Source organism: Candoia aspera, chromosome 10 (genome assembly GCF_035149785.1).
Source record: "Candoia aspera isolate rCanAsp1 chromosome 10, rCanAsp1.hap2, whole genome shotgun sequence".
NCBI classification, from domain to species: Eukaryota; Metazoa; Chordata; class Lepidosauria; order Squamata; family Boidae; genus Candoia; species Candoia aspera.
The window spans coordinates 12,136,054-12,164,053 of record NC_086162.1 but is presented as its reverse complement, the minus strand read 5'-3'; the positions used below and the strand labels follow the sequence as shown (position 1 = coordinate 12,164,053).

The following is a 28,000-nucleotide window of genomic DNA, read 5'->3' as shown; positions in this document are numbered from 1 at the left end:
AGATTGCCATAGGAAAAGGGCATAACAACCTGGCCAGAACATTAAACAGGAGTGTTCCTGTTAGAAAGAGAAAATGGGTGCTGGAACAATTTTTTGGGGGGGGCTTTGTTTTACAAGTCCTCCTCTTAAAGATTACAATTGCAGTCATCTCCCCACACATATGCATGTATTTATACACACACAAACACAGATATCTGCTTATCTAATAGATGCGTAGGAACAATCTTCAAGAACGTTAAAAACAACGCCTGCCAACAATTGCACATGCACTTAAAAAGGAACAAGAAAAAAATTGCAAAGTTAGTGATTAATCAGTATAAGCCACCCTAAGGCTGTTAGTTCCTCTACCTCAATATTGTTTGTGCTGAACAGCAGCAGTTTTGCAAGATTTCAGCCTGGATTCTGTCTCCATTCCTCCTGGGATATCCTGGAAAATTCTGCCTGCAAAGTACATATTGTGGCTTTGAGTGTTCAGCCTCTTGTTTAGCTCATTGTCCCTAGGACAATCAGCTCCCTTCTCCTTCTTTCCAGGAAAGATCTCTCACCTCCTGATAATTTCGATGGGTGGGTTTGGGTGCTAGCTGCAAAGCTGCACAAAATCTTGGGGTTCGTGGTGGACAATGAACAAGCAGTAGGGTGTGGTCTTGATGACATTAAGATACAGGGGATTGTTATGTTTTTGTGGGACACGATGTCCCTGATGGCCAGAATGCTTTCTTCTCTGTTTGTGCAAGAGGTGGCACTTTTGCTGCTCAAGACCAATGGGCCATGCCCTCAATAACCAGCCCTTGGCTGCCCACCTTGGATGGTGCTCTGTGGTTGATGACTTGTCTGCCTTTCCTATCTCTGCAGATGTGGTGGTTGTGGAGATGAGTAACAGCTTGTGCCAGCCTTCGCTTTTCTATCACCTGGGAGTACGTGAGAGCTTCAGTATGACCAACAATATCCTCCTTTGCTGTTACACCGATCTTCCAGAAATGCAAGCTCTCCGCGTGAGTACGGTCACCGTGCAATTTCAATAGAAGAGAATATCTGTAGCTCAGGGCTGAACTGTGGAGTCCTTGGTGCTCTCTGAGCTTGGCAATTTGCTTGCAGACGTTGCATTGCCTGACTGGGTAACATCATCAGCGCTTGCACTGATCATACACTGCACTGATCATGCACTTGTACTGGTTGCCTATCCTAAAACACCATCAGACTCATGAACAGGTTCATAAAGATATCTGATTTATTAAAGAATAGTATGCAGGATCACAAAGAAAGCTGAGAATGGAAAAAGCGCGCCAAATGCAAACTAAAAAACCCTCGGTGCAAATGAGATCCCTCCCCCCGTAGAATCTTCCCAAGCTCACAATCCCAGGTGCTCCTAACGGCTTCTGATGGTCTGCGGGAAAAGTCCTTGAACAGAGAACATAACCCAAACACATTCCATTGAAATGAACATAGATACAGAGCTTGGCACAAGGTTTCACAGCAGCTCCCTCCCAAACAGAAATGCACGTCAGCACCATGGCATGTGAAAGGTTACGATGTACAGTGCACATTGAAACAGTGAACATGACAGCACTGCACATGCAAGCACTGATGATGTTACCTAATTTGTCAGGAGGCACTCTTGGTGATTCAGCCATACTGGGAAGCTTAGGCTCCTGGCTGGTGGGGGGAAGGGGTTTGAGTCAGCTGTTCAGATCTGCCCACCGTTGCTAAGCAGAGGGAAGCAGGTATCAAACTTCTGGCATCTATTTTTGAAGTATATGAAGCTCCAGAGCAGTGTTTCTCAACCTTGGCAACATTAAGATATGTGGACTTCAATTCCCAGAACTCCCCAGCCAAGGTGATACCCAGATATTTAACCTTTTGCTCAATCTTAAAACCCGTTTTATTCATAAGTTCTGTCTGATTTTCTATTTTCACATTTTTTGTTAACATCTTCATCTTTGTTTATTAAGCTTGAAACCTGCTAATGCATCAAATTCTTTTAATTTGCCTGTTAATATTTCAGTTCCCTTTAAAAGATCTTCTAGAACCAATACCAAGTCATCTGCAAAAGCCCTTAACTAGGTTTCTTTTTTAATCTATAGTCCCACACTCCTCTCATCTTGTCTTATATTGATATTCAGTATTTCAAGAACCAAAATAAACAAGAGAGGAGATAGTGGGTATCACTGTCTTATTCCTTTTTTGTACCTCACAGAGTTTGTTAGATCTCTTGACAATTATTTGTGCTTTCTGTGAGGTGTAAATTGATCTTACCCAATTTATAAAGTTATCTCCAAAATTCATATCTTCCAAAACTTGAAGGAACAGGAAAGTCCACTTCAAATTATCAAAGGCCTTCTCTGCATCTAGGGAGATCAGTGAGGCTTGTTTTTTATTATGTGGCTCCAAATATTCCAAAATATTGCAAAATTATTTTCAGTCTAACAGCTTCTGGTGAGGATTCATGTTGTGTTTTCCACATTTCTAACATAAATTTGAAGTAGGAAGTTATAGTCTTGACACATCATAGGGGAAAGGCAGAACTAGATATCTGCAATCTGCTACAGGTAGTCCTCGCTTAACCATTCGTTTAATGATGGTCCAAAGTTACGACAGCCTCAGAAAAAGTGCTTTATGACCTGTACTCACATGATGGTTGCCAAATGTTGCACCATCCCTGCAGTCACATGATCGCAATTTGAGCACTTGGCAGCTGGCTCGCATTTACGACTAGTTGCAGCATCCTGGGATGACGTGACCATGATTTGTTACCTTTTTTGCCAGTTTGTCCTAACAACCAGGAAACACACTGAGACATGGAACTGGTCTCTAATATTTATTGCTAGTACTTAACAGGAATCCTAACAAACTGAAGAAGCATGGGGAAAACCCAGACATATAACCCCCAAGGGTTAAGGCGGTCCCAATCTGTGTCTCTTTGAATGGCTGAACAATTCATCAGTGCTACGCATGCGCTTGACAGTCTGGATGGGAGCCCCCTGCTCGCCATCCTTACTCACGACACAGTTTCTGGAAAAAATGTCCATTGGGGAAGCTGGATTCACTTACCATCCTGTGATTCGCTTAACAACTATCATGAAGATGGTCATAAAATCGGGTCTGGTTCTGTGGTGACTCACTTAACAACTGCACTGCTTAACCAGTTTTCTGGTCCCTATTATGGTCATTAAGTGAGGATACGTATATAAGACTGCCTGAGGGGTGGAAGAGGATTCACTTCCTTTTTTCAAGAATGCCTATCTGGATTTACAACCAGTGATTTTTAGCACACCTTTCCCCCATCTTCATGCAACATATTTCATAACAAGGCCGGGGCAGGGCAGGGAATACTGGCTTCCTGTCCCAGAGTGGGGTTTTCCAAGTGACTTCTCAGCCCATTTGCCTGGAGTGAGCACAAATAGATATTCTAAGAACTTAGGAAACTGCTTTCTACTGAGTCACACTCTCGGTTCTTGGAGCCTGGTGTTGTCCCCACCCACGGGCAGCGGCTTTCAGTATTTCAGCGAACTAGTCCCAACGCACCGTAATGTGGCAGATGTTTTTACAGGCACTGGATAACCCAGAAGTGATGTAGGGGGCTGGAATAGCTTGCTGTCTCTGCTGCTGCTGTCTTGCTGCTGCCTTTTGTGCTAACCAGAATATCCTGTGGTTGTCACATTTTTGTGCAACTCTAATATTGCAGCTGCCTTATCGGAGGACTTGTTGGTGTGATGTTATCTGCATCTCTTATTGTACCCACTGCTTTTTTTAAAAACTATATACATGTATAGTTTTTATTAGAACTTTTAAGGAAGAGAATTAAAAACTAATGCAAAGTAATATAAAGTAAAGAAGAAAAGAGAAAAAGAAAGCAAAGAGAAAGAAAAAAGTGGAAGGAAAAATAGGAAGGAAAGAAAGGGAAACAATACAAAGCAGTGGCTTCTGATATTCTTCACAGCAGTTGTAAGTACAATTATATTTTAACCTCTCTCTCTAAAGTTAATTCATCATACTCTTCTTTCTATAATCTATCCTATCTAATCATCAAAGCCATAAATCACAAGTTCATTTTTTTCATTTTTACACAAAAAAGTCCATAAGAGGTTTCCAGTCACCAATGAATGTAGATAGTGTCTTTTCTCTAATCAAAGAAGTTAGTTTATCCATCTCAGCAAGATCTGTCAAGTTCACCAACCATCCCTCCATAGCGTACAGTGTCAAATCTTTCCGTCTCTGTGCAGATAATAATTTTGCTGCAGTAATTATATATCGAAATAATCTTCTATGGCTCAGTTAGAAAACTGTTTATCCATTGGTCCTAAAAGGAAAAGTTCTGGCTTCAATTGAACATTAATCTTTAAAATCCTCTGTATCAAAGTATGTATTTGAATCCAATTTTTTTTAGCTTTTTTACATGTCCACCAAGCATGATAAAATGTCCCTTCATGTCGTTCAGATTTCACCTTTAGACATGCCATATTGAGAATATGGAATAGATATAAACCCAGGTTGTGCCCAAAAACACCTTTATGGATCTCAACTCAAGAAGCATGTCATAGAAGAGAAACAGCAGACAAAGACAACTGGGAACTATTGAAAAACCATCAAGGGGAATTTAAAATTAAACCAAGAGAGATTGTTGTCAGTGGTTTTCCCATTTACAGTTCTCAGAAAGATCCAAAATGGACTAAAAGACTTACAGTATGGAGCAAAGAAAGACAGAATTTGAACTGCAGTTGTGCACTGATGATGAACATGTAATTGCTAAAATATTATAAACTTTTGTTGAAATTTGTATCCACCCCTTTTTAATTAGAAAGAATTACACCCCCCAACCCAATGTTATATCTTGAAAACAGACATGCAGATAGATTCCATTCCATTCACCCACATGTGGAAATCTTCAGGGGAGGGGTAAGCTTGCAAAAAGGTTGTTCATCCCTGCTCTAGAGCTACTGCAGACCAATTTTTAGCTGAGTGTGGTTAATAATTGATTAGATCTACACTTAGGCAGACCTACTTAAATTAATAAAGCTGAAGTAAATCAGCACAAAATCTGTTTCTATTGATTTCTATCAGCCTGCTTCCAGTATAAGTAATCTTAGTTGAACCCTGTATCACCAAGCTATGGCTATTTAAAGTTGACATTTAGGGTACAGATTATTTTGCTAATGTTTGATTTCAAACAGTCTTGTATCTCTTAAATAAAAATATTCGTTGATCAAAACGTCATTAGATTTTAGAACCTGTCCTCCATGCATGCTGTAATAGGTTATTTTTGCAAGATAACCTATGCAGGATTAAAAATTCTGCCCTTTGTACCATATGTGAATAATAATCACAACTGCTTTTCAGTACTTTGGAAAGAATTCGGAAAAGGCGTGTTGAAGTGTTCTCAAGCATTTTGAAGGATCTTTTCTTAATTATTTCCTAAGTGTTACGTAGTGCTAAATATATCCTTCAGGACATGCAGACTTAAAACTGGATTAAATCTCCTGCATCACAAAGGAGAAGTTGAGGTGTGACTATATGACTCCCTATTAAGATTAAGGGCACCAGACACTTCCAGGAAAAATCATTTGGGGAAAGAAATCAGGAAATGAAAGTTGAACTTCCTCTAAACCAGTGTTTTTCAACCTTGGGAACTTTAAGAGGTGTGGATTTCAATTCCCTGGCTGGGGAATTCTGGTAGTTGAAGTCCACACCTCTTAAAGTTGTCAAGGTTGAAAAACACTGCTCTAAACCAAGGATTGGAAACCTGAACTTTCCAGATGTGGGTGGACTACAACTCAGTTACTCTCTGAATATTGCTATGCTGACTGGAATTGGAGTCCAGTACATCTGGAGGGCATTGCACAGCATACTTCCCCACCCTTAACTCTGCCTCATTTCATTTTCTAGGTTTGGGTGACTTGATGAACCATAAACTAACCACATGACTCTGGTTGCACAAAGGGCTAGGCTAAAATGTGGTTGGTGGGTGGGTGGGTTCAGCATGTTGTAAGAATGCAGCTACTTCAAGCTTTTGGTCTTTTGGTTTAAATGCAACAAAATGGCTAGGTTTGGTCAAGGCAGGCTAACATGATGGTCATTGCATCCCTTCCTTCTCAATCAGGATACCCTTTTCTTATTCAGGTGTTATTGATACCTCTAGTTTGGTGAACATCTAGAGTAGCCAGTTGTTAAAGAAGAAGAGCATCCTGCCCTTGTAACTGTTGGATAGAGGAATTAACTTCAGTAAAGGGTGCTTTGCATAACAGGTTACAGCTGCTGAAATTGTCTCTTCTATACAATGTTTACCTCCAAGCATTTTTTGCAATGGGCGACTTTCTAATATGCCTTCCTGGTTTTCTCTTTTCTAGGAAGTGATCTTTCAGAAGAATTCAGTAAGTCTAGCTTATTATCTGTCATTCATGATATAATGCTCATTTTCTATTCTTGGGATTAAACTGTTTATTTCAAATGTTGTCATTTGTAAAGTTGGCAGCTCTGTAGGCCTTCTTCATTTAAGTTGATCTGGGCAAAATGGTCTGTTGATTTGAAAGCTTTGAAACACAGAAGCTCCTTGTCAAATACTGGTTAGAAATTCCATCATAAAATACAGACATCCAAAGCTAGCCCTTAATGCAAATCTCACATTAAACTGACTGGGCATGATTTCAGTCTTATGCATAGTTATCTGGGAATCCACTCTATTGAACTTGTAGTGCTTAATTTTGATTGAATTCCATGTCAGTTGGTTAAAACACAGTTAACCAAAGATTGTCAAGCAGCTGGAACTCAACTTTTCATTACAGGCATGAATTAAAAATGTGGTCCAAAAAAAATCCTGCCATTGCTTAATTGTTTTCTTGGTTCTTTGACTTCCTCAGCATTAGTTTGTCAAAACAATAGTAAAGCTTGAAAAGTCTCATTAATATCACTGCCTGAGAGAGGAAAAACCATTAGTTTTCTGGTGTTCTAGCAAGTGATATTCTTATTCCTATCTGAAGAACAATTCAGGACCTCTGCTCTCCTTCATTCCTCCTCTGTTAGACCACTATTGATAGTAAGGAATCTTTTCCTTGTCAGCTACATAGATAAAGAAGAAATTACAACTCTAGTTTTTATTTTTCCTGCTGCCCCAGCCCAACCAACAAACCACTGGGCATAATTTTGAACCAGAGTTCCAGCCTGGAGTTCCTCAGATGGATTAGGGTTACTACAACCTCTGATCATTGGCCATTGTCTGGCAGGAGGTCAAAAGAAGTCAAGCTGGTGCTGACGGCTACATAATTGAAGCCCTGAACATAAAAAAGAGGTGGGGCTCTGATCATATAGTCATGGCCGCTATCTTGACCCCTCCCCAATGCCAGCTTAGAGGCTGGGACAAATAGGACTGGCAATCCAAAAATTCCAGGACAACAAAAATTGGGGATAAAATAAGTGCACCATTTCCTGTAAATGTGTGGGCAGCTAAAGAATGTGAGAGAGCCAGGAGAATGAAATATAGTGGTTTCCAATCCAACTTAGGTGCCCCAAGTAATCTGTCCCTTGTGTGGACTCTTGCATTTCATATTTATGTTGCATTACTATTTGTAGTGCAATTTGCTTCACGTAGGTTCCCCAGCTGGCACCTGGTTAATGGAGGACCTAAGAAAATCTTAGAAATAGCAGTGCTTTAAAATTCTTCCATGTGTAAGTTGGACTTCAGTCAGCACTCAGATAAATTAAAAAAAAACTGCAAACACTTCTGATGATGGAGTCATGGGCCACATAAAGTGAAAAATTGGGAGCTGCTGGTGTAGGGTGGAAGTGAGGGATGGGATGGTTTGAGCCTTCAATCAATCCTAAATTTACTAAGCTCTTTTGTAAGACAGTTTTGGCCAAAGTAAAATGAAGAGAGGACTTGCCCATCCCCAGTTCCATCCTCTATGCCAGTGTTTCTCAACCTTGGCAACTTTAAGATGTGTCAACTTCAACTCCCAGAATTCCCCAGCCAACCATGGTTGAGAAAGACTGCTCTATGAAGTTTTGAGCTCCCAGGAAAGCTTAAAAATGTTCAGTCCCTAAGAGCAGTGTTTCCCAACCTTGGCAATGTCCAAGGCCCAAATTCTGGACTTCAAATCCCAGAATTCCACAGCTGGAATGGCCATTGATGAGAATACTGGGAGTTGAAGTCCACACACCTGGAAGTTGCCATGACTGGAAAACATTGAACAAAGGCACTGTAATGCAAGGGTCATTTTAGAAGTGAAGTATAGGAGGTGGATGGGGTTTCTGTACCAATGTCTCCTGAATCTCTTCTAGGACAGCAATGGGAGCTATACCTTCATCCCATATATGGTGACGAACCAGAAGAAGGTCTTCTGTTGTGATGTCGGTACCATGATGTGCTTGAGTGAGCTTTACCAGACCAACTTCAACATGGAGGCCTTCTTCACTCCACTGACAGGGAAACTTGCTAAACTGCTTGAGGGCACTTCGGTCAGCTCCAGGTAATACCCCCTTCCTCCTTTTTTCTTCAATGCAGGAGCTTGACTTGAGTAGCAAGAGGAATCTTTCCAGACTCAGTGTCCTCCAGAGGCAAGAACACTGGAACCATATCCCAGGCAAGGGCAGGCAGATTTTGTGTGGCGGGGCTGCGCTATTTTAAGTGTGTAATGATTTGCCTTTATATATATATATATGAATTTATTAAGTTTGAAACAAAGATAAAAACTACAAAGAAACAAAAAACTACAAAAGAAACTGAAGAGGTGTGAAACACAAGAAAAAAGAATTTTAAAGATTACATACAGAGGTGACTTCCGACTTTCAACAATAAGAATATACAGCAGTTTCCATAATCAATCCCTTACTCTATATCAAACCAAGATCACATCATTTCTATAGATCCTTCCATTAGCACATATACAAATCACTAATGCAATTGCTCCTTCCATATATATATTATAATAATAATTAAATGGATGTTGTCTTATGTGGGAGGGAAGGCACCCTCCCACATAAGACAACATCCATTTAATTATTTCGTGTGTTTATATTATTAGCTTGATGGGTGAACTCAGCCCATTCAGTTGACTAAGCAGGGATAGGAAGCAGGACTTTGCAAATACGACAGTCATGGCAGACCACTGTAAAACTTTCAGAGTGATTAGACATACTCTGAGAAATACGCCTTCGATTCCTAAGGACTATTTATTACCTTCAGTATCTATGGCACTATCTAGCTCAATACCTATCCTTGGGAATGTCAGCAGACGGAAGCAGTTGGGAATTGCCCCCAGGCCCCTTATTGCCCACTCTGGGAAGAGAACAGAGAAGATAGGCCTTTAACCTGCCTTTTCAGAACACTTATGTGTATTTGTAGATGGCAAAGAAGATGGGAGTGAGCAAAAAAAGGTTTGAATAGAGTTAAAAAGTTAACTATATGATGTGAAATAAGGGGTGAGCTCATAGGAGGTGAGCCCCCCCCTCGAGAATCCATGCTGTGACACCTATGGTAGCTAGGGGCTCTCAGCAAACTCAGCCATACATACATACATACATAATATGCACACACACTATCGTCTATCTGTATCTATCCCTATCTATCTATGCATGCACATGCAAACTTGCGGTTTCAGAACAGCAAGGGCTCTTGTTGATGGGCTGTAGAATGTGGAGTTGGCTAGACCCAAAAGCTCTTGTGCCCCCGGCAAGCCTTGCTACCTGCACTGTTGATAATTTGATGAAGAGAACAGAATGTCACAGCAAATCAGGGCAGTGCGGCCACACATGGTTATGGCAGGCCTTATGTGGGTGGAAAAGTGAGCATGGAGTGTTGGCACAGCAACAGCCGGGGAATGGAGCCATCATTGATACGTGCAGTTCAGTGTCAGTCTGTTTCTCTGCCCTGGATGCCTTCTTAATTAAAAAAAAACCCTGCTACTTTAGACAAACGCCTCTGTACTCCATCTACCTGTTACCGACAGCATCTACCTAGAATGTCCATGAGAAGGGCGGTCTCCTCTGCCCATGTGCCCCAGTAGCTGGTGCCAGTTTAATTGAGGAGGTAGGCAGAGATACTCTATATCCCCATTGAGAGCCTCTTCCTCTGGCCAAGTAACCATATTGGTGGCTTCACCACACCCAGTCACAGTAGGTTAACCAAAGGAATCCTGTAGGTTAACCATTGAAAGAAGTAGCAGATTGATTGATTGATTGATTGATTGATTATGTTTCTATCCCACTTTCCTTCAGGAGCTCAAGGCAACTCCTTTCTCCCGTTTTGCTCTACAGCTACCCTTGGGAGTTAAACTGGGCTGAGAGAGAGGGATTGTTCCAGAATCACCCAGGGCACTTCCATGGCTGAGGGTGGACTAGAATTGGATCTCCTAATTACACCTCTACTACATCACACTGGCTATCCTGTTGCTGCACTGGAGCAGCCTGCAATGGAATATGGGAAAGACCTTGGGAAACAGGCGAAGAGATGCTGCCTAGGGGATGGCGGGAGATTTGTACTTTCAGACTTGCAAGATTCTGTTAATGTAGCCTTACAATAAAGTAGAATTAGCTTATCTGGCTGTGTTTCCTGTCTGGTCCACCTGATGGACATCAGTCTTGCAAGTCTGAAAGCACAATTCTCCCACCATCACTTTTACAGCTTTCCCATATTCCATTACCGCCCAGGGTCCCCCATGTGGGGGAGAGGGGCAGTGATAAAAATATGATAAATAAAACAAATAAATTACACAGCCCTGCTCAAGAGCTAAATTTGCTCTTGATTAATCACAACAATCTGTCCATGCTAGTGATTTGCAGCACAATTCCAGGAGTGCTATCTTGCCACTTTATCATTGACACTGATGGAAGCCAGTCATTGTACCGCCTTAGAGTCAGTTGGGCCACTGAGTGGAAGCATACGGCAGCTTCTTACATTGCAGAACAAAATGGCACGAGTGACTGGAATCTCCTTTTGCCACCCTCAACTGGGGCTGTTCACCATCATCATCCACAGAATAATAAGAGTATATGGTTCTGTAAGAATGGGGAGAAGGGACCTACAGGAACTTATTTATGTTTATATGGTGGCCCATCTCAAATTCATGACTCTGGGCAGCTTTAACAGCAGTTGGAATCACTATATAACACCATATAACAATAAAAATAATACATACAAGATCAGCAACCAAGATAAAAAAAACCAAACCCAAACACGCAACAAACAAATCACACATCCCCAAGCTCGGTGACAAAACTGTGTCTTTAAGGATTGGGACCAGTCTAATCTCTGGGTGAGCAATGTTTCAAAAGGTGGATGCCACAACAGAAAAGGCTCTCTTCCTGGGCCTTGCCAGATGGCATTTTCTAATAGGCAGGACTCGTAGCAAGCCTTTTCTGCTGGACATGATGAGATGGGTAGATCTAATCGGGGAAGGGCGGTCTGTCAAATAACCTGGCCCCATGCCTTGAAGAGCTTTATAGGTAATTACCAGCACCTAGAACTGATATGAGAGCCAATTTGGTTTAGTGGTGAAGGCACCAGTCTAGAAACTGGGAGACCGTGAGTTCTAGTCCCTCCTTAGGCACAAAGCCAGCTGGGTGACCTTGAGCCAGTCACTTTCTCTCAACCCTAGGAAAGAGGCAATGGCAAACCACTTCCAAAAATCTTGCCAAGAAAACTGCAGGGACTTGTCCAGGCAGTCTCCGAGAATTGGACACGATTGAATGGATTAAAAAACAACAGCATATAAACAACCATATTGCCTACATTTAAGTAAATATGTCTTTAATTAAATTTGATCCAATTTAGTTATTGTTCTTCCTCTTCTCACCTCTGGCCATGGCCCTTGAAGTCTGATGTGCGAGTCACAGGAGAGAGGAGGGACCCTGAGCAAACCCACTCATCTCCCTGTACAAGGTGGAAGCCTTAAAGCCCAAAATATGTGTTGCTTTTTCCAGTGGCTACTTCCGGGAGATGATCTGGAGGGACATCCGGAGGGCTCGTGAAATGTACCGGGGGGAACAACTGAGCCGTGAGCTGACTAGCATTCAGCAGCGCCTGGACAGTGTGGAGTGCCTGAGCCTGGACATCGTCATGAACTTCCTTCTCTCCTACCGTGATGCTCAGGTGAGTTCATCTCTTGGCGCCGTTTGGGCTTCATGTCCTGGCACATAACTGAAAACAAGTAGGATTGGTGACAACACCATGATAGCAGTCCTTTCTCCAGGGCCGCAACGAGGGTCTGTGTCACCTGGGGCAAAAATGGATACCGTGCCCATTTTGGCACCCCCCAGCACTCATTTTGGCGCCCCCCAGTGCTCATTTTGGCACCCCACCAGCGCGGCACCCGGGGCACATGCCCCGGTTGCCCCCCCCCCAGTTGCGGCCCTGCCTTTCTCAACTATTTTGTTCTTCCTTTAGAGTACCTGTATTACCTTGCTACTGTGAAAGTTGTCGCATTCCCAAACACAGCAGTTCTTTGTGGCTGCGTTTTCATTTGCTTCCTTGTTTCATGACTGACATCAGAAACGTAGGGAGGCCTCAAGCATCCCGTTGACCCATGGTTTCCTTAACCATGCCAAAACTTGTCAAGTGCCATGTAGTTGGCAGGACCAAGGAAGCAAGACCTACACAGATTTCAGGAAGGCCTCTTTAATGCTCACCTGGGATAAATGCAGAATTCCCTAGCCTTGTGTATAGGGAGTTTGTTAAGGCAGAGTCTCTTTGAAATGCTTTTTGCTGGATGTTGTTCAACCTGGGTTGACTTGCCGTTTATGCGATAATTTGCCAGTTGACTCACCTCCTGCTTTCCCATCCTCCCCACAATTGTTCACAACCTCCCCTCCCAAACCACATGGGTTAACATGTTATGGGGCCCAGACTCTTACCTGGCAGTGATTTTAGCTGCTGGTCAGAGAGGATTTTGTTCAGTGGTAAAGGTCAAACTGTTCCTGTTCTTGCTGTTAACTTTGCTGGGCACCAGGTGTTAGCAACACAGGGCCTGTGAGTACCCAACAGTCCTAGACAGTGTCTGTCAATTCCAACAGATAAATTATCTTTCAAAATCCCGCACTTTCTCATTTCTGCAAATTTTAAACCTTTTTAGGCAGCAAATGGGAGTGCCCTAGCATCTGCAAAGATTGTCAGCCCTTGCCATTGATAGTAGTAATGTTCATTCAGAAGATATCTGAAAACTCTTGAGGGTGGTCCTTTTATTAAGACCCAGTAACAGGGTCTAGATGATAAGCAAGCATTCAAGTTCTCTTCTAGTTCTGCAGAACTAAAAAAAGGAACAACGTGTTTACAAGTTGGTATTTTGTTCTAATAAAATAATAACCATATTGTGGTTGAAACTTGGGGCTTCCTAAAACAAGTAAAATGCTTTCTCAGCATAAAGACCAACTTTCCACCATTCTAGCTCCCCAGTTCCTGCAGCTCTGTTTTCCCACTACTTAAGGGTACTAGCCCTGATTCATGGTTCAGGGCCAACCTAGCTGCTGCTGCAGATCAGTGGGTATTGTGGGCAAACAGAAGGATAAGTGCAAAAGGAAAAGTGGATGTGTTTGTGAAATCCATAAGGACTAAATAAAGGGAGAAGTGTTCTTACATCACCAGCATGGTGTATAAGGTATCAGCATATCTTTGATATGATCTCAGAAAGCTAAGCAGGGTCAGACTTGGGTAGGAAATCCTAGGAACATAGGCTAGTCTGGAAAATCAGAAAAAATCTCTGAAGAAGGCAGTGGCAAATTACTTCCATATTTTTGGCAAGAGAACTACACAAACTGGGTCCCCTGGATAGAGCTTGCCTCAAATAAGTCTACTTTTACTGCAAAGCCTTGATTTAACAGATCCCCTTGATTTAACAGACTTCTGATCCAAAGGGTCATACTTTTGTCCAGATCCTCCTCCCCTGCAAATAACAGATAAGACTGCTATATGCAAACATCCACAGTGAGTTTCATAATGACATCTTATGCAAATGATGCAAATTAAGGCATTTGTGTCAATTTACATCAATTAGGCAAATGATGTAAATTGATGGAAGTGACACACTTTTATATTTAATGGACAGTTGGGAATAATGGACATTCCCCTCCCAATTAGTCTGTTAAATAGACTAATTGTTTTATGTACTATGAGGATGGCCACCTACCCTACTGAACATGTCACCAAAAAAGTACACAGATTTGCATCAGATAAAGGGAATATTGCCCCCAGATGGCCAATGTGCCTACTTCTTGCCCATTGCTCTCCCTTGCTATGACTCTTTAAACTGGATTTGGATTGAGCAACCCTTTAAATAGAGAACTTATTAATCTAGACATGTGCTCATCCTATCTCATTTTTGGAACTGGTTTAATTCGTCAAGAGCTATTTTTGTTCTGCGGCAAAAAACCCCCCACAGACACATTCAGAACTTCCAAAGTGTGTCAACTAAGGAAAGCAGAAGATTAGGCAGTTGATCCTCATTATTCAAGAGGAACCACTGGCTGACTGTGTTTGTTGCTTATCTCTTATTTTCTTGTTTCTCATCCACACAACTAACTAGGGAATGAGTGCTCCCTGAGAATGGACAAATCTGAAGTTGTAGGGAACTGGAATTTAAGATGTTGTCTTACATACAATTAAATCAGTGGCCTGTCTACTATTATGTACTCTACAATGACTGGCTGCAATTTGTCAGGGTTTCTACCACAGTATTTTTCCCAGCTCAACCTGGGACTGAACTGGAGATAGAACAAGCAAGGTCATTTAAGTATTTGGGCATGCAGTTTACTGAAACACTATCATGGAATATACATATAGCATCAGCAAGAACAACAGCCATGAAATCAATGAGAGCCATTTGCTACTTCTTTTATTCAGAAGTAGGCTGGTTAGTACAGCCTGCGCTTAAGATCTTCCAGGGGAAAACAATCTCACAGTTGATATATGGGGCCCCAATTTGGAGTTTCAGTAAACTAGAAGACTTAGAAGTGGTCCAGAATAAATCTGTGAGATCAGTCTTAGCCTTACCCCCATGTATATCAGCAGCAATGTTGAGATTAGAAATGGGCTTCCATCACTTAACGTAAGGATGAAGAAAGCAATGATCTTATATTACAGGAGACTAGTCCTCTTGCCTAACACTTATTTGGCAAAACAATGCCTCCATGGACAATTTAACAGTAATAGATGGATGGATTTGTGTCTAAAACTGTTCTCACAGTTATCACTAGATGAGAAACTGTTGAATGATACAAATTATCACGCACTCTTGAGGGACTACTTATTTTTTAAAAGATTTTAGATAAGATAAAGAGCAGGTATGTAAGCTTAAGTTGGCCAAATGGTAGCGATCTTTTAAAAATGGATAAGGAATGTCATATTATTTACAGTCTCTTACATCCCATTCCCTGCGACAAGCTTTCACAGAACTTCGTTTTCAAACAATGCCAACAGCCTATTTGGATGGAAGATATAAAGAATTACCAACTACACGTCGTTTATGCATCTGTAATAATTCACAGGTGGATGTTCTGATCCATTACTTATTACATTGCAAATTATATCAAGCTAGAGCTAGATTCATCATGCCTTTGTTAATCCATCTGAATTAGTCTGGTTTAGAAGAAAGAATCTGTTTTCTGCTGACTGATGTAGATGATCATGTAACAAAAGGAAGAAAGGAAGGAAGGAAAGGAAAGGAAAGGAAAGGAAAGGAAAGGAAGGAAGGAAGGAAGGAAGGAAGGAAGGAAGGAAGGAAGGAAGGAAGGAAGGAAGGAAACGAAAGCAGATGTTGACGGATAGTCTGTTAATATTAGAGGGGATATATGGAACTGATATGGATTGTTGTAATTTTATATGGATTTTGCTAAAACCTGTGGTTGCAAATAAATGTGTATACACACAAAAACTGGAGATATTGATTATAGGAAACAGATAGTCCATTCTCCTCTAATACAACATAACTGAACTATCAGAGTCTGAAAGCAGAACCTTCTAAGACTGGTCTGTTTTCTATTTTAGGGGAAGATAGCTCCAAATTATGGGTATAGTAATCTTCATCTCTGGGTGGCTGTTCTCAAGTGGGTCACATCCAAATAATTTGCTGCAGAACATAGGAATATGCTTCATATCCAGTCATTTGGTTTGTCTCATCTAATCGAAAGAAGGGAACAGTTGGTACGCTCCCAGTGTTGTTGGACTTCAATTCCCAACACAGTTGTCAGTGAGGAATTTTGGGAATTGTAGTTCTGCAGCAGTGGAAGGACACCACCCTCCCCATCCCTGGTACAACCTAATGGGAAAGTTAATGGGAAGCAGACCTTAAATAGACTTTTTATTGACAGTATCAAGGATTGAATAGGGGGTCTTCTGTATATGAAATGGCTGATATACCATATGGACCTCAGTGTATTTCTGAGCTTGGTTGGCTTCATACTAAGGACTTGATAAAATATGACTTGGGTAGAACTGGTTTTGTTTATAGTTCCAGGCTTTTGGGGGACCCCAGATGTTGTTAGTCTCTACAACATTTGTCACTCTAAGTCATCATGGACAATAGTCCCTCAGTGTCATCTTCTCTAGGACTGTGATGCTATCATCACTCTGGTGGAGACTCTCCAAGACCTGCCAACCTGCAATGTGGCTGAGCAGCACAACATCTGTTTCCACTACGCCTTTGCTCTTGACAGGTGAGACTCTTCCCTGAATAAAGACAGATCTCTTGTTTTAATCATCCTGATGCCCAGGGGCCCTGGAACTCTGTTGGGCAACCAGGATTCCTTTTGTGTACAGCTGTGGTGAGAGGAATAATGTGATGGAAGGAAAGCACAGTTCCAGAATGTTTTTAGAACATAAACTAGGATATTGCTGTAGATTCCTCTTGGGAAGAGGCTCCAGGAGATCGCAGAAGCTCCTATACTTCAAAATTTAGCTCCTGCTAATTAACTTTATTCAAAGCAGGAGATGGATGGATATTTTCCCACAGGGGCTGACATAATAATAAAAACCAATCTGCCCCTTTCCTCAATCTTATAATCTACAAAAGACATGACCACCAAACTTTATTATACAGTAGCCAAGACTGGGAAAGAACAAGCCACAACAAATAGTAAAATAGCTCCCTGACTTTTGGCCACTGTTGAGAGGTAGGTCTGTGGCAGAGAAAGTCCTCACAGATGTTGGAGACAAGAGGCTCATCTACAAAACAACCCCATCCCATCATGTAGTAAACATAGGGTATGTTTTCTGTTTTGTCTGTATTCCTCTCTGTTAGTGAACCTGTTCTTTGTCAGTGTTAAATACTTGAGCACGTGATATATCTGCAGGCGGAACCAACCTGGGGATCGTGAGAAAGCTCTCTCTGTTCTCCTGCCTCTGGTGGAGAAGCCGGAAGGAGTGGCACCTGACCTGTATTGCATGTGTGGCCGCATCTACAAAGACATGTTCATCGACTCTGGGTTCACTGATACCGAGAAGAGAGACAAGGCCTTCTTTTGGTGAGGAATGGAAAGGAATCCTCTGGACTTACCTGGATTCTGAAATCAATCCAAATATGGCGGAAGGCATTCATTATTTTGGTGCCAATCTTAACAACAGGCAGGGTGAACCACCTATCTCAGATGATAGTCTAGCCCTCCATGGCAATTTATTAGAAGAGGACCCTTGTGTTCAATTTTCTTGGAGGGCAAGCAGACCTATATATCCTCAGAGGTGGAAAGGTCCTAATTCCTTTGCCAGGGTTGTAGTTAGATATACAGAAAGCCAGTACATGAAAGAAGGGGTGCCATCTTGCCCTTTAATATTTTTGGGAGGGGTAAGAGCTGCAGCAGATGGGACGCGGTGGCACTGCAGGTTAAACCGCTGAGCTTGCCAATCGGAAGGTCGGCGGTTCGAATCCGCGTGACGGGGTGAGCTCCCGTTGCTAGTCCCAGCTCCTGCCAACCTAGCAGTTCGAAAACATGCCACTGTGAGTAGATTAATAGGTACCGCTTTGGTGGGGAGGTAACGGCGTTCCGTGTAGTCATGGCTACATGACCACGGAAGTGTCTTTGGACAAACGCCGGCTCTTTGGCTTTGAAACGGAGATGAGCACCGCCCCCTAGAGTCAGACACGACTGGACTTAATGCCAAGGGAAACCTTTACCTTTACCTAAGAGCTGCAGCAGTGGGGCTGTGAAAGGCAGGGGGTTGTCCCTTGGTGAGTTGCCTGCACATCCATTTGTAAGCCAACCAAGATAGCTGATCTTCTTGCTAATCATTCTGGTCAATGGAGAAGTCCTTTGTATTCAGTTTTACAATACCAATAAAAGCTCCCAGACTTAATTTTCTTTGCTAATGTGAGTAATGCGCACCTTTCCCTAGCAGTGCACCACAGGTGATATTGATTTGAAGCTTTGAAACACATGGTCCTCTGCAGTTCATAAAAGCTATAATTGATAGTTAAGATGGGTCTTGGAGGAATCAGGGAAAAAATATGGATTTTTGAGACAAACTGGAAACAGGAAGATGGGTTGGTGTCTGCACTGTGCGTCCCATAAGTGGTTATCCCGCTAAAAGGGTATAATATCCATGTAAATCAATGTTTCTTAAACTTGGCACCTTTAAGATGTGTGGACTTCAACTCCCAGAATTCCCCAGCATGGAGAGTTTGCCAAGTTTGAGAAACACTCATGTAAATCTATTCAAGGAAGCCAAAAACAAGGATGATATGTAGTAAAACACAGAAAAAGTTGATTTTGATCCTTATGCTTTTAATTCCCCAGGTACCATGAGGCCTTTCTGACAGAGCCAAGCCTTCATGCTGGAATTAATTCTGTTGTGTTTCTCATCGCTGCAGGCCATAGTTTTGAAACCTCTATGCAGCTTCGGCAGATTGGTATGAGATTGTTCTCTTTTGTAACTTATTGAACAAACTTGGGCAGAGAGGAAAGAAGTTAAAGTTTTGTGAGGCTTGACAGAAGGATTGCCACATCAGTCATTTGTGGCAAAAACAGTGGAGGCTGAACAATGTTTACTGGAGCGTAAGCTTTCATGGATGTTTGTTTATGGATTTCTTGATGTGCAGTACAGGTAGTCTTTGGTTACCGACTGCCCTGTTTAGTGACTGTTCAAACTTACAGTGGGACTGAAAAAGTAGATTTATGACCGGTCCTTGAACTTACAACCATCACAGTGTCCCAGCAGTCAAGTGATCGCAATTTGGGCACTTTGCAGCCAGTGCACATTTATGATGGTTGCAGCATCCCGTGGTCACATAATCATCATTTGTGAGTTTCACAGCCAGCTTACAAAAAGCAAAGTCAATGGAGAAGCTGGCAGTAAGTCGCAAGTCATGATCATGTGATGTCGAGCTTAATGACCGCGGATGATTCGCTTAATAACCACAGTGGAACTGACATTGTCAGTCTACTCTGGTCATGTGATGTTTCACTTAATAACCTTGTCACTTAGCAATGGAGTTGCTGGTCCCAACTGCAGTCATTAAGTGAGGACTACCTGTACTTCATTATTCAGTTCATATCCTGCCTTTCTTCCCAGTGGACACTCAAGGTGGTCAATGTAATCTGCAATGGAGACATCCACAGGAAGTGGTCAAAAAGGTCAAGATAACAGCCAGGCCTCCACAATCAAAGCCCCACTCCTTTTTATTTGTGGTGCATGTAAAAAAAAGGGTGGAGCTTCATTTGCATGGTCACTTCTGCCGTCTTGACTTTTTGACATCTCCTCACTCATGGACATCCCTAATCTAAAATTAAATCTAAGCAATTAAAACCTGAATAAAACCAATTAAAATAGTACAGCAGCTGGTCTTAAAAGGCCTGGCTGAATATTACATTGCAAAGTTCCATGAAGTCTGATTGTACAGTGAAATGGCTGGTCCTGGAGTTGCTACAGAATGTCAGGGTTTTTAGCAATGCAGCTCTTCTTGATTGATCATTTTAGCCTAATACTCTTGAGCAGGGATGTGCAAAACTTGGTGATTCAGGAATGGAACCAACTGGAGAATTCATGCTGCTTCAGGCCCAGTTTAGCAATTAATGCAAGGAAATTCACCAAACCAGAAGTGCTTCTAAGCATTCCAGACGTGTTTATTCTGAATCAGTGAGCTTTGCACATCCCTAATGTTAAGAATCAGGCTGTGCCAAATGCAATATTAAACCTGAGAAATCAAGTTAGTATGCATCTGAACAAAAATCCAGCTGTAAATCCAGTGCAGTTGTATTGTATAGGCCAGGGTTTCTCAACCTGGTCAACTTTCAGATGGGGAATTATGGGAGTTGAAGTCCACATATCTTAAAGTTGATAAGGTTGAGAAATGCTGGTTTAGCCCAAAGGCTGGAACCCAACTGAGGATTTTCTGAGAAATTCCTATCCTTCCCTGTGAAATAACTTTCCTGCCTCTCTCTCCTGGCAGGGATGAAGGTGAGCTGTCTTTTGGGGCGCAAAGGGAGTTTGGCAAAAATGCAGCACTACTGGGATACAGGCTTTTACCTGGGCGCTAGCATCTTAGCCGGGGACTTTGACAAAATCATCCAGGCCTCTGAGAAGCTGTACAAGTTCAATGCTCCTGTGTGGTATGTAGTGGTGACTTTGCATTTTCTGGCAGTGGGGGAAAGGGACTTTGGACTCGCTAATACCTTGAGGCAGCCTTTCTCAACCTTTTGACTTTGGAGGAACCCTTGAAATATTTTTCAGGCCTCAGGGAACCTCTGCACATTCAGGCTCAGATCTAGGCCTCAAGTTACAAAATTATTCTATTTGTTTCATGGGTAGGCCTGTCTATAAGCACTAACAGTGTTCTTAAACTAAAAATAAAGAATGAAACTGGCCTCTTTTGTGTGAAGTTGCCCAGATTTGAAATAATTTTTTAAATAAATTGTGATCTCCCAGGGAACCCCTAGGGACCTCTCACGGAACCCTAGGGTTCCACAGAACCCTGGTTGAGAAACCCTGCCTTGAGGTGACCAGGAGAAAAGAGTCAGAGTGGGTGCAAGAGTCAGAGTGGGTGCACTCTGAAATCAGTAAGCATGACCTACTTTCATTTTCCAAAGAGAGAAAATCTTACAGTAAACATTTAGGGCATGTTGGGCACTTCAGATGCTCCACTAAATCGTAATATGGTTGGCTTCAATTTTGTTTACTGTGTTGTGTGATGAACATAAATATTGTGGTTCACCCAAAACAAAGGTGGTTAAAACAAATTGCGGCAGAGTGGAAAGGGTGCTCTGAGCCACTGAATAAGCTATTTGCCTTATCCATGAAAAAAAGGATCCAATCAGAAGCCTGGTTCCTAGGTACAATCTGGGGGTTGTTTTTCAATGTAAGCTACATCTGGAATTGGAATGGACTTTTCTGAATTGGAGAACTGGACTAAGTGTAACTTTTTTCCTACCTTTGCTACCACATGGCCTAGTCTGCTAAGTTCTTGATATTAAATCCATCTTTGCAGTCTTAGAGCAAAACTGGGTTTCTTGAACCCTAAAGGCTGGATCCGCACAACATAATAAATCATAAACTCATGTTAACAAAGCCCATTTGCTGGGTTCACATAACTAATGTAGCTTAATGTAATGGCCTGGTTTATGCACCAGGCTTCCAACAATGGTTGAGTTTCCACAACAGGTCATGCATGTTCCCACATGTCCTTTGGTGCCACACTCTTATTCAGTTGGCAGGAACAAATGCATTGATTTTTTTTTTATTTTTGGGAAAAAATAATTCAAAAGTTATTTCTGGCAAGTGTTTGAAAAAGGGTTGAAAAAAGAAATCCACAGTTTGGCTCAGAACTTTTTTTTTTTCTATGTATGAGAACAATTGTCTGAAGGGTGAACTGGTCTATTGTTCTGGGCATATGCAAATAAATAAATAAAATGTCTGCTGGCCCTTTTCTTTTCTCCCCTTCTTATCCCACCCTTTCTCTATAATTGATGCAGGTACTTGACTTCTATCAAGGAGACTTACACAATCTATAATCATTTCAACACTGCCCCTGACACATGGTCACCCAAACAAGAGCTGGTTGATTTCTGGCTGGGGTTTTTAATGGAGTCCTGCCAGCCCTTTATCTCCACAGAGAGTTGCCTGGTAAGGAGGCTGCAAATCCTAGTGGTTAAGCAATGCCATTCTTGAACTCAGATTTTCCCCCTGAGACTGATGGCAAAGCTATTGATTTGGATAACATTTGAATATGAGCAGATCTTAACTTGTACTGTCTAGACCAGGGTTTCTCAACCAGGGTTCCATGGAACCCTCGGGTGCCGTGAGAGGTCATGAGGGATTCCCTGGGAGGTCATGATTTATTTAAAAAATTATTTCAAATTCTGGCAACTTCACATTAAAGAGATAAGTTTCATTCTTTATTTTCAGTTTAAGAACTCTGTTAGTGCATCTATACAGGCCTACCCATGAAAGGAATATAATAATTTTATATAATACCGCCCAGAGTCCCTCTTTGGGGTAGATGGGCGGTAGCAAAATTTGAACAATAAATAAATAAATAATTTTGTAACTTGAGGCTTAGATTTGAGCCTGAATGTGCAGGGCTTCCCCAAGGCCTGGAAAATATTTCAAGGGTTCCTCCAGGGTCAAAGGTTGAGAAAGGCTGGTCTAGACTCAACCATGAATCAGCATTTGCCTTTCTTTTCTTTTAACCTCCCTCATTTTTGCCCTGCAATTCTCTGAACACAACATATTTACAAAAACACATGTAATGGGGTGGTGGGGGAACCTGCCAAAAATGTATGTGGTTGAAAAACCAGTTTGCAAAAAAATAATAAAATAAAATATAAAAGACAGTTGCACAACAAAAATGCCATAAATGTTATATGGAAAGTGCATACATATATTCACATAGAGCGGCCTTTCTCAACCTTTTGGCCAGAAGTTACAATAGAGAAGAGAGGCCAGAAGTTACAAAATTATTATATTCATTTCCTGGGTGGGCCTGTAGATATGCATAAACAGTGTTCTTAAAATAAAAATAAAGAATGAAACTTACCTCTTGAATGTGAAGTTGCCTGAACCTGAAATAATTTTTTAAATAAATCATGACCTCCCAGGGACCCCCTGGTGACTTCTCGCGAAACCCTAGGCTTCCATGGAACCCTGGTTGAAAAGCCCTGGCATAGAGATTTGTGCTTGCTGAAAACAACAACAATAACAATTGCAAGCAGATCTTTCACAACCCTTCTTTTGAGATCCTTTTTAACCAGAGATACCTCGGATTTAACCAGAGACTTTTTGCAGATGATGCAAAGCTTTACCCAGCTTGACTTCAGGTATTAGGAAATTTCCACTTCCTTTGCTGTTTCATGTTCCCTCCCTCAAGCTGAACCAAATTCGGGGCAAGCTTTGCAGAACGGGCTTGATGGAAAGAAGGTGGCATTTGCCAAGCTCAAGGGCACGGTGGGACGCTGTTCTCTCCCAGAAGCCTCTTTGTGTTGATTCTTAGTCCTCTCTTTTAGGTCAGGGTTGCGCAAGCCGTGGCCCTCTGCATGATGTTAGATTACAGCACGCATCACCCCTGAGCACTGGCCCTGTTGGCTGGGGCTGATGGTAGTTGGAGTCCAACATCATCTGGAGGACCACAGGTTCATTACTCCGGAAATAAGTTATAGTCCAGGTAACTACCTCTTGCTACAATTCATCTCTTGTTCTCTTTGCTTCCTATGTTCCTCCCCTTTCTGTTGTCCCAGCTTACATTGTAGAAACCTGAACTGGAAATGCCTCTGGGCAGGGACCTCTGTTTTGCTATCTCCCTCCCTTTGCTTCTGCTTGTAGTGATAGTCCAGGTAACTATCTTTCCTTACAATCCATCGTTTGTTAGCTTGGCTTCCCCCCATTCCCCTCTTTCTGGCACCCACCACCTCTTGCAGAAATGGGGACTCTTCAGTTCCTGTGGGAAGGGACCCCCCCCCACATGTTTTTTTCCTTCAGAATTCCCTAAAATGTAATGCATGGAAGTGGCTATAAAGGTGGCAGTAATCCTCAGGCAGTGCTAGTGTTACTACTTGGCCATGCTGTCTCTCTGGAGACCTGCTGGGTTGGGACTGGTACCCTTCTTGTCCTGCATTCCCATAACCAAATAAATGTGTGAAGCCCCCAAGCAGGTGTGAAGTCAGAGGAGCACATTTATCTCCTTTCTGCAACTGGAATCTAGGGATCTGCTTCTCTTTTAATCTGCCCTTTTAAAACTATCTGAGTTGATGGCTGCTGCTTTTCTTAACAGGTGTTGATTCTCGACCTGAGCAAGGTGCTGCAACCATCTCAGCTCACTGTCTGCAACCAGGAGATCAAAAAATCAGTGACGCTAAGCCACATCGGTTCCCTGGAGGAGGTGCTTTCAGATATTTGTCCCACTTCATTTTCCTTTTCTGCTTGTTCCCTGATACAGGTAGTCCTCACTTAGTGACTGCCCTGTATGGTGACCATTCAAAGTTACGATGGTGATGAAAAAGTAACTTTATAACTGATCTTCGCACTTACAACTGTTGCAGTGTCCCCATAGTCACGTGATCAAGATTCAGGCACTTTGCAACTGGCAGGCGTTTATGACTGTCAGTGTTCTGCAGTCATGTGATCGCCATTTGTGTGCTTCACAGCTGGCTTCCGGCAAGCAGAGTCAATGGAGAAGCTGGCAATAAAATTGCAAGTCATGGTCACGTGATGTCTCGCTTAACGACTGCGGGTGATTTGCTTAACGACCACAGCAGAAGTGAGGTTGTACATCCAGTGAGGTCACATGATTTTTTTGCTTAGCAACCGTGTCACTTAGCGATGCAGTTGCCAGTCCCAATTCTGGTCGTTAAGCGAGGACTACCTATACTCACAATTTTCAGTGATTGGGAGTTTTGTTTCTGGGGTTATTTGTTTATTGTGTCTTTCTCTCCGCTTCTGTAGGAAGGAATTTCCACCTGGACCTTTGAAGCATCCTCCATCCGTGGAATCAGGTGATAATCATTTCTGCCATTTTTAAAGAGCACATTTTAAATGCGGGGCTTCTGCTTTCTGCAGAAACTGCAGATTCCTGGGCTGTGCTTTTTATGCATGCATCATACTTAAAACCATGCATTACAAACTTTATGGTGATATTCCCACAACTTGCTAAGCTTGGTTAGGGCTAACCTTGATTGGCTTTTTGTGACTTCAAATTCTGGAAACTCAACCCACTTGGTTAACTTAGGGTTCACTGTATTGCGTGAAGCCAGAAAATCATTTAATTCAGCAACCAGGCTTAGTGTGTTGTGTGAACGGAGTTAATGCCTGTCTAACACAGTATTCTCTGTGCTTTCGGCACCAGTGAACGCATTTGGACATTTGAGAATAAATCAGGGACACTTGGACAAAATGGTAACCACAGACAATGTGGTCAGTTGCAACACCTTTATCGTAAGATCGTTTCCTTTACTCCCTCTGGAAATCAGAGGCACTCTTGGAAATACAGTTGCTATGGACCATGCTACTTTTTTTTTCTTCATGATTTTTATTGTTTAAAATTGTGTTTTAGTGTTTAAAACGGTGTTTCTCAACCTCAGCAGTTTTAAGATACGTGGACTTCAACTCCCAGAATTCTGGCTGGCTGGGGAATTCTGGGAGTTGAAGTCTGCGCATCTTAAAGTTGCCCAGGTTGAGAAACACGGGTTTGAAACATTGCAAGAAAAAGAAAAATCAGGTGGAGCAGAAAGCCCTAGGGGTTCAGAGGATGTGGGGTCAGGACTCATGGGTGCCATGATGGCAATTCTGAATCCAAGCAACTAGCTACAGCTGTCTGGAACCTTATCCAGGGGATATTTCCCATCACACACACCCCAATCCTTTTACCTGGGACTTCCTGCATGCAAAGTCACCTTCAAGAATGGAACTGTGACCCTCACTTCGCAGCTAATGCCTGATTCTTCATCCAAAGTCAAGGCAGAGGGGGGGGTTTAAGTTTTTCCTGGGTTTTGTTGTTGTTGTTGTTGTTTTAGGAACAGTCTTCTCTTTCTTTTAAAAGTTGCATGAAGCACCTTTTATGGCTTGCGTTACACTTGTCAGCTGTTGCCCACCTCAGAATGGACAAAAACCATGACCTCAATCTTCAACCATTAGAGGACCCTCCTGAGGGGGCTACAGATTGCCCACCACTCTGCTATAAACTGCCACTTTGCTTTGCAGAATGTCAGCTTTTTAAACTTAATTTAGTATATGTAAAGAATTCTGGGGGAAAAGAAATAAAGCCAAGAAGAGCAGATACAGAGAGAGGGGTTTGGGTCCATCTTGTTCCATCATGTGCCTTGCAGGGATTATTCAGTTTCAGGTCCAGAGTTTCTCCATCGCTTGGGAATCTTTTTAAGAAAACATGTTCATGCAAAGTAAATCAACAGCTTATATCCCTGCACCTAGAAAGGTAGCATCTGATCAGGAAGCTTTTGAAGCTAGCACAGACAATATGGGATCTGGAAAGGATATGTCAAGTTCCTGGCTTTTTCCTGGTGAGAAGAGGGGATGGATCTTCCTGCCATATGGAAGTTCTCCCCCTGAGGAGCTAGCCTTCTTCTCCTTAAAGAGCCTGTTTTCTGTGTGCCAGGCTGAATTCTTTTCTCCTCTCTCTCTTTCTCTTTTGCGCCAGTATTTCCAAGTGTGACGAACGATGCTGCTTCCTTTATGTGCGGCATACAGTCGAAGATTTCCAGCTATACTTCCCTACCCAAAATCACTGCAGCTGGTGAGTTGTGGGGGGCTAACAGAAGCCAAGACCCCAAGAAAGAGAAGGAAAGGGTTCCCTTTTTTTAAATTGTTATGAGCAGGACCAGTGCCCATCGGGCGACCTCCTTCACAGATAACAATTTCAAGAGGGTTGCATAGTTGTAAAGTCACAGAGATGGTCACCATGGAAATATACATACCTTTTCCATTTGCCACCTGTTCCCTCCCCGATGCGTGTTTTGTAAAGGAAAGACAGGGATGTGGTAAGTGTGTTGGGAGGAAGAACTGTGTCTGCACTGCAGAGGCTACAGTTTGACTAACTGTATGTCATGAATCTGTAAAATCAAATCCTGATAGGAGAATTGACTACGAATTGCAAAGTTCAAGGACCTAATTAAGGAAGGAAGATCCTGAGGTAGACAGGATGTAAATAATGTACCACCCAAACGGAACTTGGCATCTAATTGTCACTGTTTTGATTATTTCATTGTAAGCATTGAAAGTATGCCAGCTAGCTTCAGGTTGCTGTGGGGCTTGCAAATGTGTAGGTGAAGACATTTTTAAAAAGTCAGGGGCAGTAAACGGAAAGAAAATCAGATTCTCAGTTAGTTCCCCATTGATTCCCAATGGAATTGTAAGTGATTTTAAAGCAGTGTTTTTCAACCTTGGCAGCTTGAAGACGTGTGGACTTCAACTCCCAAAATTCTCCAGCCAGCATGCTAGCTGGGGAATTCTGGGAGTTGAAGTCCACTCATCTTCAAGTTGCCAAGTTTGAAAAACTCTGTTTTAAAGATAGGATTGCACTTTTGCATTTTTTACTAAAAGATTTGACAAAAAAAAATACTGAAATAGACGGCCATCAAATATAGCATGCAGCTCATGATGCTAATGACATTTTTAAAAAAGGATAGGGGTTGTTGCTTCATGCAGACTGGACCACCAGATTATCTGCCAGCACTTAAAGCTAGAAGTGGTTTGGAAATCGATGGAAATTAAAGTCCAAGGTATCTGGAGGACCACAGATTCCCTCTTTTAAGGCATCTTCCCCAACCTATGTCCCTCTTAATGTGTTGGCTACAACTTCCACACTTTTAACCACCATAAGCGATTAAGTTGCTGATAGAGGACAATGACAGCTGTTGTCCAGCACCGCTGGAGAAGTTGGGATGGACTTCTCTAAGCTTTTCAGACACTCAGATTGCTTTAAAACCATATCAGTCATTAAGATGTTTTCATGAGCTGGTACTGTTCCCTGAGGTTTTCCTTCCTCTTACACTTTTATCTAGGTTTTGTGAACTGGCCCATTCTTTCATGGCAGAGATGGGTGAAGAAGGGAATTGGTGCAGCTCTCCAGTGGAGCTAGAGGTGAGTTGGGGA

At 42.2% G+C, this 28,000-nt stretch overlaps 1 protein-coding gene across 2 annotated transcripts in view; it reads left to right on the top strand.

Annotated features, from left to right (window-relative positions):
- The window catches only part of MAP3K6 (mitogen-activated protein kinase kinase kinase 6), a 50,403-nt gene that overhangs the window by 6,249 nt on the left and 16,154 nt on the right, over positions 1-28,000 (top strand). For both annotated transcript variants that reach the window (XM_063312397.1, XM_063312398.1), the window contains exons 2-14: positions 853-992; positions 6,342-6,365; positions 8,269-8,456; positions 11,908-12,076; positions 16,523-16,629; positions 17,266-17,436; positions 18,703-18,815; positions 20,355-20,514; positions 21,874-22,024; positions 24,168-24,275; positions 24,839-24,888; positions 26,547-26,642; positions 27,910-27,988. In XM_063312397.1, coding sequence (XP_063168467.1) covers positions 853-992; positions 6,342-6,365; positions 8,269-8,456; positions 11,908-12,076; positions 16,523-16,629; positions 17,266-17,436; positions 18,703-18,815; positions 20,355-20,514; positions 21,874-22,024; positions 24,168-24,275; positions 24,839-24,888; positions 26,547-26,642; positions 27,910-27,988 — 1,556 coding nt within the window. The remainder of the gene's footprint in view (positions 1-852; positions 993-6,341; positions 6,366-8,268; positions 8,457-11,907; positions 12,077-16,522; positions 16,630-17,265; positions 17,437-18,702; positions 18,816-20,354; positions 20,515-21,873; positions 22,025-24,167; positions 24,276-24,838; positions 24,889-26,546; positions 26,643-27,909; positions 27,989-28,000) is intronic.